The following is a 16,673-nucleotide window of genomic DNA, read 5'->3' as shown; positions in this document are numbered from 1 at the left end:
TAGAGGATCAAATTCCAGATGATTGGAAAAGAGCTCTCATAGTTCCCATCCATTAAAAAAAAAAAAAGGGGAATAAAGCTGGGTGTGAGAATTACAGAGGGATTTCTCCCAGTGTTCCAAGTAAAATTATGGAATTATACTTGAAAAGGGGTTGAGAAAAATTGTGGAAGACATTGGAAAAGAACAAGCTGGGTTGAAACAAAATAGAGGTTGTCAAGATAAGAATTTCATTTTAGAACAAACAATTGAGAAATCATGAGAATATGACAAGGTGCAAAGAGAAAAGCTCCTTAAGACACTAAAATTATATGGGATAAATGGAACATTATACAGAGCAATACATAATCTATATTTATTTAGGTCATAAGGCATGAGTTACAATTAAATGAAATACAGGAAGATGGTTTGATGTAAAATTAGGAGAAACACAAAGGATACACACTATCTCCACTCTTATTCATAATCTATATGGACCACAATAGGAAAAATATGTATGCCCACAGTTCATAGCACTGGGGCTAACAGATGCAGAAGAGGAGAAAGAAATAAAGGATGTATGAATTGGTCACCAACAAGCGAAATCACATGCTTTATTGTCTGCTGCTGGTAGTAGCTTGATTTTTTATTATTAAGTAACTCCTGCAAAAGAATATTGCATAATGTGTTGACATTCTGTGAAAAAGAATCGTTAGAAACAGTCTCCTTGTTCCGATTTCTCATGTCACAATACATGCAAGTGAATTGTGGGCACATCAGAATCGACTGTTAAAAGAACTCATAAGTAATCAAAAGGTGAAGGTAAGCCAAAATTTAAATCTAAAAAGTGCCAGAGAAAGAAAACCATCGAAAATGTAGCTTTGAATGATTTTGATGTAGACATTCTGATGAATTCTGAAGTGCCACCTTTGTAGCAAAAAGAACTATGTAATGTGTAGTTTGGGCAGTTGAGGTTACAAGTTGGGATTCTGATAAGAATAGTAATTCTGGTTTAGATAACTGTAAGTTGTAGTGGCACACATAGTTTATATTGCTGTTTAGGCAACGAATGTTGGTGAAGTGGATGTAAATTTTTTTTTTTTTTTGGTAAGAATTAATATTGGTGGGCTGTTTGGTTGGATTTCTGTTGCTTTTTATGATTTTTCGGTTGAAATTTTTATTGTTTTTTTTTGATTTTTTTTGTGGGAGAATTTTTAAGATCCACAGTAAAATCACATTTCTTTTAGTTGTGGTCCATTGTATTTGGTAAGGAAGAGATAAAAAGGAAGTGGGGCATGCAGTGAGAAGTGACAGACTTGCAAACATACCGTCCACGCAGAGGGAACTCAGTCTCCTGTCCATATGTGGACTTGACAGTTGCCCCTGCAGCCACAGTATTTGGTCTCCCTCCAGTCACAAACTGGCAAAATATGTGGCTGCAGATTTGATGATAGATGATTGGGAAGCCTCGAGATTTGTTAATGATTGGTTTGTCCCCATGCATTAACCAGCAGCCAGCCTGCAGAACCGTTTTATTGCTGCACCCTTGAATGGGGGGTCCATTTATTGCTGTCTTTTTTCTTAATAATCCAGCTCTCACATCCATGCATCATTACTGGAAATACATTGCTTCGAAAATTCTAACTTTTGTGGCCTTAAACCTCTATCTTTCATAATTCTTGTCAGGATTAACATCGCTTTTTTTTTCTTATTTGTGGCTCTGAAAATAGTCTGAGTGAAACAAAAATTGGAATAATTTTATCTCTCTCTATTATATATTCATTTAAATTGCCAAAAAATCATCACTTTTGTTTTGCTGATGTTTAAATAAGTCTGCCTTTGTTACTTTCTGTCTTAACCAATACAATCAACTGGTTAAGACAGAAAGTAACAAAGCTTTGATTTAGTTCTGCTATGAGGGTTGTATCGTCATCGTCATCTGCATATCTTAAATTATTTTCCTGCCAACAATCTTAATTCGAGCTGGATCTTTGTCTAAGTTCATTCTCATAATAAACTCACTATAAATATTAAAAAGATAGGGGGTAACACTATCAACCCTGCTGCACCCCTTTCTTCCACTCAAACACTGTTTGTTTCTCCAAAGACTGTTTTTATTGAAGCTTCTCGATTGTCATACAGCTCTCTTATCAAAAAGATTAGATGCTCAGATATTCCCATTGATATCATTACAATCCAATGTCTGTTGTGATCCACACAATCAAAAGCTTTCTTATAATCAATAAAACAGATGAATACTTCCTTCTGAAATTCTCTTATTCTTTCCATAATCTATCTCATGTTTGCTATTTGGTCTCTAGCTCCTCTACCTCTCCTAAAGCATGCCTGTTCATGTGGGATTTCTCTATTCACATATGGCTCCAATTTGTTGGATCAATTTAAGCATAACTTTATTTGAATGTGAAATTAAAGTAATGTTCTATAATTCTCATAATCTGTGGGATTTGATTTGATTTGATTTTTTTTTTTTTTTAATTGGGATGAATACTCATGTTTTCCAATATCTAGGTCAGTATATTTTCTTCCAAACCTGTTAACAAATTTCAGTCAATATATTCACTACTTCATTCCCAGCTGCTCTCAATAATTCCACTGACACTCCATTAACTCCAGGAGCTTTTCCTTTTAGATATTCCATTGCTGATATCACTTCACATTTCATTATCATGGGTTCCTCAACAAATTCTCTTTCAGTATCATTATCTTTCTTGTACAAATCCTCTACATACTCTTTCCATTTTTTTTTTCACTGCTTCTTCTTCCATCAGACATTTTCCCCGAATTACTTTTTACAACTAAGCGAGGGAAAACTTCCCTGTAACATCACTTATTTTTCTAAACAGATCTCTTGTTCTATCTGTAATACTGCTTTCTTCAATTTCCTTGCACCTTTTGTTTATGTTGTTCCTTATCTTTCCTATTCTGTCATTGGATTCCTGTTGAATATTTTTGGTTAGCAATCCGTGACTGCTAGTTTCATTTAACCATCTTTTAACCACACTACCAGCCAACACGTCTAGATGTCAAGGTTATCATGGATGCGAAGTGCATATTAAAATTGTAATACCACTGATATTACATTGAAATATATGATGGATAGGAAGTGTATGAGGATGCGTACTTGATCCATAATGGCCAGTAAGGTGGTTAAAGTAATTAATCCAATTCTAATTCTAAATTTTCCATTTTAAAAAGTAGAATTTAGTAAGAAACAATGTAAATTGTTTTTTATTTTAAATATCAGTTCCACATACTAATGGTGACAGAACCTGCTGCACAAGAATGCAGCATGTAGGAAAGAAAAAGAACCTATCAATTCTTGAAAAACTGAAGGATGTGAGCATTTCACGAAAGATGGTTCCACAGAGCTGAAACAGTTGGAATGAGAGAGAGAGAAAAGCAGGTTTGGGAAAAGCAGGTTGAACTATAAAAGGGATGTTAGGGCTGCTACTCATGTTTTAACAGGCCCAATTAAAAGCAGAGGAATGACGGATATCAGCTCAGTGGAGCAGTATCCGTGGAAGTCTGAGCAAAAATTAATGTCTAAGAACAAAGACCTTACAGCCTCACTGGTAAAGTAGAGAAAACATTGACTGATTCAGCAAGAGAGGCATGTGGTAAAGTTATCTGCAAGGATAAAAAAAAGCAGAACTTCATGGTAGACACAAGAAGCTAAACAGAGTTCTGGGAAGAGGGGAGAAAAAGCATATCAAAGTTCCTAGCAAATAAGTTAGCAGATGTCCTAATAGAATACGGGAAAAAATGTAAAGGAACTAAGTTTTGTGTACAAGTAGCTAAATAAAAGTTATGAAAGACAAGTTACGTAGAAGGTATTTTACCTTGGGTATAATAAATGTTAAAAATACCAAGCAATTTTAAACCTGGTTTTACTCCATTTCCCAAGTAAGCAAACAGACAAACAAGTCAAGTTTGTGCCTGCAAGTGATGCAAGTCTAGCTGATCCTACAGGTAGTGCAAGACCAAGGCAACTCGTGGTAAAGGTGGCATAAGCTCTGATCACTAATCTTAATATTTACCCTTAATGCCAAAACACATCTCCAAGAAGGGGATGCATGATGTTTTGTATTAAAGGCAAGGGGCCACTACCCAGACCGGTTTCGACCTTTATTGAGGTCTCGTCAGTGGGAGCTAGGCTAGAAATATCAAAATTTAGTAATACAGAGCTTATAAGTATTTTATCAGAACAAGTTGCCATAAGGTGTTTTAACCTTATTAAATGAAAATCTCTGGAGGAGATATAAATGTAGAAGGTATTTTACCTTGGGTATAATAAATGTTAAAAATACCAAGCAATTTTAAACCTTGTTTAACTGACGAGACCTCAATAAAGGTCGAAACCGGTCTGGGTAGCGGCCCCTTGCCTTTAATACAAAACATCATGCATCCCTTTCTTGGAGATGTGTTTTAGCATTAAGAGTAAATATTAAGATTAGTGATCAGAGCTTATGCCACCTTTACCACGAGTTGCCTTGGTCTTGCACTACCTGTAGGATCAGCTAGACTTGCATCACTTGCAGGCGCAAACTTGACTTGTTTGTCTGTTTGCTTACTTGGGAAATGGAGTAAAACCAGGTTTAAAATTGCTTGGTATTTTTAACAAATATAAGAAAGTTGGAAAAATGTTCTGGAGACTACTGGGAAAAAAAAACACTAACAAATAGAAGAAAGAGCACTCTGAAAGGAATCAAAGATAATAATAGTCATATGAAAACTAAAAATAAAGACATTCTGGATGTCTGGATTAATTACTTTAAAAGATGGTTAAATGAAGAAAGCAGTGACAGAATACTACCTGAAAAGATTCAATAGGCATGCAAATAGTAGTACATAGTTGCTTGAGGTAGAAAAAAGCTATTAAGAAGCTTGAATTGTGGAAAAGCATCAAGCAGATGGAATTTGAACAGACATGCTGATATATGGTGATATGTTTTGCAGTGGTCAGAAGGTCAAATTCTAGATGCTTGGAATAGAACCAATTGTAATAATATCCATCTATAAAAAGGGAAATAAAACAATGTGAGAATTGAAGGAAATACTATTTTGAAATGACTATTTCAAAACCCATATCCTTTAAGATCTCCACATAGTTCATACTTCCTTATAAATATATATATATATATATATTTTTTTTTTTTTTTTTCACACACACACACACACAGATTTTCATCAAGGGACAATCGCAACAGCTAAATTAGTGATGAAATCAGTAATTTAGCTAAAATAGAATTTTTTCTTTCCTCATTAAAAATCAAAATATTATTTTTTCTTTTTTTATTCATTTTTTTTTTAATCATTGCACATAAGATAGACTAATTCAATTATTAAAAAAAAACTTACTTTTGATAGTCTAATGATGCACAGAGAGCTCTGACACCATGAAAACTTTTACGTATACTATGAATGTTTGCCAAACTCATAAACTGAATTTCACAATTGGGATATCGTTCTAAAGACTCACAACCTCCTCCTTTCGCTCTGTTAGTCACAGCTGCTGCATAAGAACGAGCATCTAAAATTAGTAATTTCGGCCTAGGAGATTCTGATGTCATAGACTGTTCTGCAGAGAAAAAAAAATTTCAGAAAATATTACTGAATATATATGGAATAGAAAAATTTTTTGCTTTTGATCTGAAAATAATTAAAGTACTAAGTCAGAAAATCACTAAGTTATAATAAAAATTAATTTTAATATGACATAATATTGCCAAACTGTAACACACCTGAGTTAGGATTCATGACTCTCTAAAACTATCAAATTTAAAACATAATTAGATCCCTAGATTTTAATGTTTATCAAATTTGTGTAGTTTTGAAATGCGTGATGCATTAAGCTTGGCTACATTCCTATTCATATGCAATTCAAAAATAAAAGAAAAAAAACTAGAGAATAAGTCTAGAGAATGCAGGTTACAAAATATGTAAGAGATAAAGAACTCTAAGAAGAAAAAAATTTAATAAAATTATCAAAAATAAATAAAATAAATAAATAAATACAACCAATCATTTAACCTCTCTACCAGCTAAGGTGGATAAAATAGACCACCTGAGCATTTTTCATGGATCAAATCATCATTGGCATTCTACCTTTTATCATGTAATTACCCTCCTCGACAGTTAATCCATTAATGGCAATAGTAGTGCCATTAGCAGATTAACTGTAATGGGGGGGTGACCTTTGTGCCAATTGATTTGTAGTCTACTGTTTACTTGGAATATATTTCACTGTCCTTCTATATTTAAATTTTTTGCTGCAAGACATATTGTATCTCATCCCAAAAAATAAAAATGAATGTTTCTTATGTGCCAAAATAAATAATCAATCCTGAAATGACTACAGATCAGTCTTTGGAATGAATTTATTTAGTAGCAGTAAATTTGCTATCTTTTATTCTTCAAATCAGCTTTCATTTTTATTTGAATTAAAAACTATTATGTTAAATATGAGGGTGGTCTGAAAAGTTCTCAGCCTAACAATGAAAAAATGAATTTATGATTTCAAAATTATTTTAATTTTTCAACATCATCTCCTTAGGACTAATACATTTATTCCAGCAATGCTCCAGCACCATTATCCCATCCGTGTAGTCTCAGTAAGATCTGCAAAATACCCCTCTACAGCTGCAATCACCTCTTGACTCGAAGAAGATGACCAGTGAAGAAAAGTTTTTGTTTTGGTTAGAGATAGAAGTCAGAGGGAGTACAATCTGAGGAACAGGGTTGATGTTCCAACAATTCATAGTGCAGATCCCTTAATTTTCCCATTGCAAAACACTTTTGTGGGCAGGTGCATTCTCTTGATGAAAGATGATTTTTTCTTCTGCAAACCAAGTCTTTTCTCACAAATTTTTTCATTTAGTCTGGTTAAAAGATTAGAATAATATTCTACAGTTATTGTTTTACCCTTTTCAAGATAATTAATAAACAAAATGCTTTAGCAATCCCAAAACACCGATGTCATGACCTTTCCTGCTGATGGAACCGACTTTGTCTTCTTTGGTGCTGAACAACCAGCTTCTGTCCACTGTTTTGACTGCTGTTTGGATTCTGGAGTGTAATGATGAATCCAATTCTCATCTATACTAATAAATCGATGCACAAAATCAGTTTTATTCTTGTTAAAACGCTCCAAGCACTGTTCAGAGATTTTCATGGAGTGCTGTGAGCAAGAGCGGCACCCATTTGCAAAGCATTTTCATTTGCAATTCTTCATGCAAATGATATCCTACACATTCTTTTGAAATGCCTATGGTCTCAGCAATTTGACACATTTTGACTCGCCGGTCATCCAATACCATATTGTGCACTTGATCAATGATTTCTGGTGTTGTTACACTTTTTGGACGTCCTTCACGTGAATCATCTTCAAAGCTGGTACGGCCAAGTTTAAACTCGGCAGCTCATTTCTTAATTGTCGAAAATGAAGGAGAAGAGTGCCCATAAATTTTTATGAACTTCGAATGAATTTCTTTTGGCATAAACCTTCTTTTACAAAGAATTTTACAACCACATGATACTCAATTTTATCCATTTCAAGGGATACAGACAACACTTTTGCTTCAGACAGCTGTATAAAACAAACTACTTGATAGAATGATTTGCAATTTCACATGAATGCTTATGACAGATATACCAACTTAGAAAAACAAAACCTTGCCGATAGTGTTGCTGTCTATGGTCGAGGCTGAGAACTTTTCAGACCACACTCATGTGTATACATTTCTTCAAATAACATTTATTGAAATAAATATGAACTTTTGTTTTTTTTCCCTGCAGAATACTATTATATGGATCTTCACACTTAAGTTTTATAAAGCAGTTTTTTGTTTTCATGAACAGTAAATGATGTTAAATTGTATTACTCACTTCCCAATTATGAGACTTCCTTATAATATTAAAAATTCGTATCCAATGATATTGAAAGATTGAGGGAATGCAGCGTGTAAAGCCTTATGAATAGAAGGAAAAAAGAGAGGATGTTATTGAGACATCTAATCTGATAAAAGGTTGTTACCAGGTTAATGTGGAAGAAATTTTTCATAAAATGGGAGAAGAGGATAGAACAAGGGAACATACCTGGAAGTTGTATAAGGAGGGTGTGAGCAGAGGCATATGGAGTAGTTCTTTTAATGGAGGATGGTTAGTCAATGGAATGTGTTTGCCTGACATTGTGGTGAATGCAGATACACTGAATGAATTTAAAGCACAGTTTGAAGGGCTTTATGTGTAACAGTGTTTGACTCCTACAATGAGTATTTAGACTCCATCGAGGTCTAGTGTTAATAACAATAAAATAATAAAAAATATGGAGTATTTTCTTTTTCATTGACTGAATTTACAATGTTCTTTCTTTCTTTGTTTTTTTGAAAAGAAAGTGCACTTTTTGAAAAGTTTTCTTTTCAAAAAACACTTTGAAAAGAAACTGTTTTTTGAAAAGATGATGAATGTGTTGGATAAGGGAGAATCATATACAGTGATATTCTTGGACTTTTCAAAAGCATTTGATAATTACCACATGATAAGCTGCTGTACAAGCTGCAGAGAATTTGGTATATTGGTAAATAAATGGATCAGAGACTGGCTCTCTGAATGATACCAGCAAGTTGTGTATGACAGAGTCTCAGAAAAGGAAGGCGATCACTGGTGTGCCTCAGGTTCTGTTCTTTGGGTCCAAATGTTTGCCAATGATGCAAAGGTAGGTAGAGTTATCAGGAGCAGTGCTGATGATAATCTCTACAGGAAGATTTGAGTAGACTTTTAGCTTGGACAAATGAGAGGGGTTGAAGTTTTAATGTTAATAAATGCAAGGTGTTACACTTTGGGATACAGAGATATAAGACTATGTATTGTATTGTGGAGCTATACTTCAGGAAGTGGATGAGATTTGGGATCTTGGAGTGATGGTGGACTGAAATTCCGAGGGCACATCACATATGTCGCAAAGACTGCACATCATATAGCTGCTATGATAAAAAGTACATTGACATGTAGGGATAAGGTGGTGGTGGTGCCTGTATATAAGGCACTGATCAGACCACGGACTTGTGTTCAGATTTGGTCACCTAGTTTTCATTGTGATGTGGAAACACTAGAGAGGGCCCAAAGATGAATAACTGAAGTAATATCAGGACTCTGGAGTATTGAGTACTGGAGTACAGGGCTATGAAGAGTGTTTGAGAGAATGTGGATTACAGAGGTTGATGGATAGAAGGAAAAGAGGAGATATAATAGAGACCTTCAAGTTAGTTAAGGGATTGTATCAGATTAATACAGAAGAAATTATAAAAAGAGTGGATGTTAAGATGGGAAGAAGAGGCCATCCCTGGAAGTTGTATAAAGATATGGTAAAGAAGGGTGTAAGGAGTAGATTTTTTAGATGGAAAGTTGTTAGTGAGTAGAATGCATAGCCTGAGTGTGTTGTGAATGCAGATAGTGTAAATAACTTCAAAGCTCATTATAATAGACATGCTGATTTTGTTGGCCTCCCACGATGAGTCTGTTGATTTCATGGAGATTACCAAATAATGATTATTATTTTCTTGAGACTTTTGCCAACAGAACATCAGAAATAATTATAAGAATGACAATTATAAGAATTAACTTAACTGTAGCCAAGTTGCAACATTTATGAACTCTTGACTTAGAAGAGTCAAATGTGTTACCTGAAATTTCCTCTAATTGGAAATTCCAAGTAAATATTTTGTTTTTTTGCAAGATATATATCCACTCTGGAAGATGTGTTACTGAAAATATTGTGGAAATTATTTTTGCTCTAATTTTCAAAGTTTGTGTTAAACAATTATTTTAAAATATTCTGAAAAAAAAGATGCTTTAAGCAACATTTATTGAAATAAATATATACTGCTCAAAACAATTAGGGGATATTTTGGTTTTCTTGTAAATTATAAAAATAATTTACAAATGTAACACATTTATTTTAAAATATTCTTAATATACAACAGTGTAGAACACACAACTGCGTACAAAAACATGTCAAGACTTGTCGAAACGTGTCTTAGCCGTATTAGCATGTGAGGGGTATAAAAGCATGGCTTGTTGCGCTCGCTTCTATAGTGCATAATTATCACTTCAATTGTAAACTTGTGTCACCTACCACCCATTATTTTGTTAAAAATGGCAGAGCAACATGATATCCCAGAACCCATGGCTTGGAGAGCCATTGATCAATTAGAAACTGGACAAATGCAGCAAGTTGTCGCTCAAATGTGTCGTGTATCTCTAAGCATAATTTTGGAATTGCTTTCTGGAGACAGAAAATGTTCGAAATCGTCTTCATGCCATTGGTTTATATGCTTGAAGATCAATGGTTTGCATTCCACTTACTGCAAATCACAAAAAAAGGCCGAAGAATTTGAGCAGGAACACTGCAATTGGACAATTGAGGATTGGGCTTGTGTACTTTTTAGTGACGAGTCCAGGTTCAGTCTGAAAACAGATAACCGACATATCTTGATATGGTGCAAAATTGGAACAAGAAATAATCCAGTTTGTTCGTGAAAGACCCCCAACATCAAGGTGGGAGTTTGACATAGGACAAACTGGCAGATCTGGGGAGACATGTCAATTGGAACACATCAAGAACATTGAGAATGAAAGCACAAATGTATCTACCAGCAGTATACAGCAAATCACAAACCAGAAGCCAGCGAATGCATGCTTTCCATTGTTTAAACATTTTCAAATATTTTCACTAGAAATGTTAACTGTTACTTTGCTTGTAATAGTTTAATTTATTTGTGCTATTTCCTGATGAAGTGAAACAAAGTTTTTTCACAAAACTAGTCAAATTAAAGGATAATTTATTTTTGACTTCTTTGTGTGTGGTTTATTACCGAAAAATAGTGAATCTAACATGTACTTTCTCCACAGATGCCTACACAATGAGATAATTATCTTGAATCAAGATAATTATCTCATTTTAATCTTTGAGAATAAAATGCATTATTAGCTAAGATATTAAACAATTAGCACAAAAAATTGATAATGAAATTATTTTATCAAGGTGATATAATATTTGAATCAAGAAAGTATAAAAGGTATAGACGTTGGTTATAAATTCTTAGTAAATAGCTTAAGGAAATTACAACGTACAATAGAATATACATTAAAATAAATTTTAATACACTTCCAATATTTTGGCAATGTCACGTTGCCATTATCACAGGAACTTAAATACAAGACACGTGCACGCAAGCACCAAACACAGTAAATGAGGAACGAAGCAGGAAGCTATTCTTTCTCCTAAAAGTTCTGATGGTGACCCCTAGTGAACAATGTTGGTATTCTTGGTCGATTGGGCTGAAGGTCTTCTGATGTAGGTTTTCCAAATTTGGGGCAGTCTCATGCAACCAAATTTATTTAGGTTTGGATTGTTTCTTAGGGCTGAGGCTGATTCCATGAATAGCTTTTCGTATTTGAATTTACTACGGTGTATTATCGTGGCTTTCTTCGTATTCGATGGCGGGAATCCAGCGCATGGTCTGCGAGACCAGAGTGGCTGTATTGGTGAAGCCGGATGTAGTCCTTGTGTTCTGAAATTCTGATATTAGCTGTCCTGCCTGTTTGGCCAAAGTAGGACAGCTTACAGCTGCAAGGGACTTGGTATACACCAGGTAGGTCTTTAGTGGAGCAGATAAGGGAGGCCAATTTTTTTATAAGGTCTGTAACAAGAAGTTAGGTCATGTTTTTTTAGTATTTTTGTAATTTTTTCCAAGGTGCCTCAGATATAGGGAATGGTGATGGATTTAGGGTAATCCTTGTTGGGAAGGGGGGGTTGTGGTTTATTGGTTTCAATATTTTTTGATTTTTTTTTTTTTGGGAGGGGGGTAGCCATTAGCTAAGAAAAGTGTTGAGAATGTGGTTTAGTTCTGTGGTTAGGATATTGTCATTTGAACAGATAAGTTTAACCCTGTTGTGTAGTGTCTTAATGACTCCACATTGTTGTGAGGTGTGTGTGTGTGGGGGGGATTGTTGGTGAATGTATCTGCCTGTATGGGCGTGTTTTCTATAAACTGAGAAAACCAAGGTTCCATCAGGCTGGCAGGTGACTAATGTATCTAAGAAAGGAAGGCAGTTGTTTTCTTCTTCTTCCAGGGTGAACTTGATTCTGGGGTGTTGGGTGTTTAAGTGTGTTAGGAAGAAGAGGAGTGCATCTGAGCCATGTGGCCAAGCGAACACATCGCAAAACCATATGGTTGGTTTTTGTGGGCCAGAGTTTAAGGCTTTCTCTTCAAAAGTCTCCATATAAAAGTTGGCCAAGGGTGGGGAGAGTGGAGAATCCATGGCTGTCCCCACTATTTGTTTGTAGAATTTTCCTTGCCAAACAAAATGGCCTGAGTGTTCATTGTGAATTGAAATAGGGCTGTGATATCGGGAGGAAATTTAGCTTGGATTAGCTCTAAAGATTCTTTGAGTGGGACATTTGTGAACAGGGAGGAGACATCAAAACTGACCATTACGTCAGTGTGTTTGAGTGTAAGGTTTTTCTATGTATAAAAGTATAAAAGGATCTCTTATTCTGCACTGGTATTAAAATTATAATTATACGATAAAAGACGTAGAAAAAAAAATCTCTGTAGGTCTAATATAATTGCATTTCTTGCTATAGGTAACTGAACATAGCTATAAATGTGAAGTAATCTGGTTCAAGATATTGTTGGGATATTTAGATTGGGAGTGAGAAATGAAAGAGGAGATATGTTGTTGCATTTCTGTAGAAAGCATGATTTAGCAATTATGAACATTTGGTTTAAGAAACATCGAAGAAGATTGTACACATGAAAAGCCCCAGGGGAGGATATAAATAGTAGAAGAAATCGGATAGATTATATTTTGATAAACAAAAGATATAGAAACATTATAAAAGATGTGACAACATATCCAGGAGCTGACTGTGATACAGATAACACATTGTTGTCAACTAAGATAAGGATTAATCTAAAAAAGATAACTACAGGGAAACGGAACAAATCATGGAACATGGAGTGGCAGAAGATACCAAGTACGGCAAATGAATTCTCAAAGAAAGTAGAGGAAGACATGAACGAGAGAAATATACAAGTAAATGATGACGCAAGTGAAAATGGAAGATTCTGAAGGAAAGCATAATTACTGCTACAGAATTGCATTTAGTCAAAAAAGAAGAGGAAAGAGAGAAAAGAAAGAAACCATGGATGACAGAAAATATTTTGAGGAAAATAACACAAAGAAGAAAGTTAGTTAATAGTAAAACAGAGGAGAAAAAAAAAAGCAGTATAAAGACTTGGGTAGGGAGATACAAAGATGGATAAGAAGGAAAAAGGAAGAGTGGTTAGATGAAATAAGTAAAGATACAACAGCAAAGGCAGAAAGAAGGGACAAAAAAGGTGTTTATAAAAACATTAATATGATGACAGGAAGGAGAAAGATGCTAAGGACTGGAGTAATCAAGAATGAAAGAGAGAGGTGAAATTCTGATAGAAAAAGAGAAGATATTACAGAGATGGGAAGAATATGTAAGTAAACTTTATGAAGACAGGGAAAGAGGAGAAAATCAAAGGAAAGGACATAGTGGGCAGAGACTGTGCATCATGAGGGAGGAATTGAATCTAGCAATTCAAAATATGAAAGAAGGAAAATCGCCTGGAATAAATGGTATACAGATAGAACTCAAAGAATATAGGTGAAAAAGGTATGTAAGTGTTATGGCAAATTATTAATGGAATTTATGAAGGACAAGAATTACCAGGAGTTTAGAAGATCAATTTTTATTCCCATTCCAAAAAAGACGGGAGTTTTAGACTGTAACAATTTTAGAACGATGTCTTATAACTCACACAGCAAAAATTCTGGTGCAAATAATTTTAGAGAGAATTAGGAATAAAATAGAAAAAGAAATGAATGAGGAACAGTTTGGATTCAGAACCAATAGAGGAACTAGAGAGGCTATAACTTGTCTAAGAATTATTGGGGAGAAAACACTAAACCATGGTGGAAAGTTGTTTTGGGGATTTCTAGATTTTGAAAAGGCATTTGATACAGTGAAACATGAAAGGCTTTTTGACATTCTAGAAAATACTGATATTGACTCTTATGACTTGGAAATTTTAAAGAGATTATATTGGTCACAAATAGCATCAGTATGTGTAAATGGAGAGGAAACAGGAAAATTCCTGGTGGAGAGAGGAGTCAGACAAGGATGCAAGTTATCACCATTATTGTTTAACTTTTATAGTGAACAAATGTTTAGAGAGGCACTTGAGGATGTAGAAGAAGGAATAAAAATAAATGGAAGAATCATTAATAACTTAAGATATGCAGATGATGTAGTGGTGATGGCAGAAAGTGAAAATGGGTTACAACAAATTATTCAAAGAATTGAAAACTTGTAAAGAGTATGGACTAAGAATTAACACAAAAAAGACCAAGATAATGATAATGGGTAGAAAAATAGGAGATGATGTAAAAATAAGATGTGGAGGAAAGATTTTAGAAGAAGTGGAAAGATTTCAATATTTAGGTAACTGGATCTCAGAAAAAGGAACTTCAGAGTTAGACATTAGAAATAGAATAGGCAAAGCTAAATCGGCATTTATGGAAATGAAGAGAATTTTAATAAACAAGAACACTAAAATAGGCATTAGAATTGGAATAGTTAAAGCAACAGTTTGGAGTATTGCAAGTTATGGAAGTTAGTCACGGACTCAGAAAGAGAGATATGGAAAGAATTAATGGATTGGAAATGTGGTGTTACAGAAAGATGGAAAAGATTAGCTATACAGAAAGAATATCAAATCCAGAAGTTTTAAGACGAGTTGGGATGGAAAGAACACTGCGAAAGAATATTATGCAAAGAAAGACCAGATTTGCAGGACATCTTCTAAGAGGTTCTTCAGGACACCTGACAAGAACTATATTACAAGGGAAAGTTGAGGGGAAGAGAAGACGTGGAAGACCAACTAGTGAGGTGGTTTAATGACATCGTGGAATGGACTGGTTTAAGAATGATGGAAGCGACAGACAGAGAGAAATGGAGAAGAGCTGCTCATCTGCTGCAACCCTCTTGCTAGAGGATGCTAACGGCCGACAACAATGACGAATCTGGTTAAATGTTCTCCTCAGCATGAAGGATTATTGCACCTTGGAATGGATATGACAGCAGACTTAAACTTCTTATCCATGTTCTTTCAACATAGAGTATGCATCATATTAAGGTTTTGCTGGATAACATTAATCCATCAATTTGAGTTAAAAAGTCTAATAACTGAAGTAAAGTATAGAGGTTACTTTCTAGAGGGTGAAATAAGGATATGATCAGGAAAATAGGAAATCTGAAGTGACCTACCAAGCTAGAGATCTAAAATCAATCTAGAAATACACAAATAAAATGACAGTAATTAATGGAGGTGGTCCTTGTTATTGTTTTGGTTATTATGGCATACCAACATCTCTGGCTATAATATACATCAAAACAAAAGAAAATTAACATGTTTACATAAATAAGTTAAAATTGGTATATCTGATGTATAAATAAAATAAAAATTAGTATATCAGAATATAGTATAGTACTAAGATGTTATATACAAAGAAAACATTGATTGATTCAGCTAGGGAGATGTTGTCAAAGGATAGAAAAATAAGAACACTATGGTCGATACAAAAGTTAAAGTAGTAGTCCTGGAAAAGAAGAAAGCATACTGAAAGTTACTAGCAAATAAGTTAGCAGATGCCCTAAAAGAATACAGAGAAAAATGTAAGAGAGACAAACTATGTAAAAGTAGTTAAACAAATATCATGTTTTTATTCATTTTCTATATTCAGTAAGAAATTAGAAAATAAATACCAGAAAGGAGACATGGAGACATAAAAACCAATAAGAATATTCTATATCTCTGGATTAATTACTTTGAAAGCCTATTAAATGAAACACATATTTAGTGAAACATATATTTAACATATATGTTGGGAGAATAACATGTATTCAACCAGAAATATTCAAATATTGAAAGTATAAAATTTTTGAAGTGGCTGTGCTGCATAATACCAACAGCCTGGTCAGAAGCCAAATTCCAATTGATTTGAATTGAGCTGCCGTAGTTCCCATATTTAAAAAGGGGAATAAAGCTCAATGTAAGAATTATAGACAAATTTCTCTATTCAAGGTAAGATTTATGCAAGCTTCTTGAAAAAAGGCTGAGAAAATTGTGGAAGAGAAACTTGAAGATCGTGCCAGGTTCAGGCCAAATAGAGGTTGTCAAAATTAGATTTTGACTTTAATTATGGCTAATTATAGCTTGTTTTTGATTAGGAGTGTCCCTTATTTTAAATACATTGGTTATAATTACTCAAAAATGGAGTATACAGGGTGTTCGGGATAAATTTGACATATTTATAATTAATTATATTTTTCCGTAAGTTACATGTATTAACACACACTTCTCTTCATTTAAAAGTTTGGACCCTTCTTCATTCATATACAAGATGTCAGAAAGGATGGATAGCTGGAACCCACCTGAATCATGGAAGAGAATAACTTGTATCATGATGATTCGTGCCCGCCATCAAAATAAGGATATTACGACTGCTGCCCAATGCTCCCTGAATACAGTAAAAACAATCAGGCATGAACTAGAGACTTGCAATGGTGACTACGAGGATGT

The 16,673-nt window shown here is 34.3% G+C and overlaps 1 protein-coding gene across 3 annotated transcripts in view; it reads right to left on the bottom strand.

Annotated features, from left to right (window-relative positions):
• The window catches only part of LOC150110590 (phosphatidylinositol-3,5-bisphosphate 3-phosphatase MTMR4), a 360,520-nt gene that overhangs the window by 217,665 nt on the left and 126,182 nt on the right, over positions 1-16,673 (bottom strand). For all 3 annotated transcript variants that reach the window (XM_090399896.1, XM_090399904.1, XM_090399910.1), the window contains exon 7: positions 5,356-5,575. In XM_090399896.1, the coding sequence (XP_090256022.1) occupies positions 5,356-5,575 (220 nt within the window). The remainder of the gene's footprint in view (positions 1-5,355; positions 5,576-16,673) is intronic.

Source organism: Typopeltis vanoorti, chromosome 1 (genome assembly GCF_054136105.1).
Source record: "Typopeltis vanoorti isolate ZY-2024b chromosome 1, IOZ_Tvanoo_1.0, whole genome shotgun sequence".
In the NCBI taxonomy this organism is placed as follows: Eukaryota; Metazoa; Arthropoda; class Arachnida; order Uropygi; family Thelyphonidae; genus Typopeltis; species Typopeltis vanoorti.
This window is presented reverse-complemented; position numbering and strand designations above follow the sequence as displayed.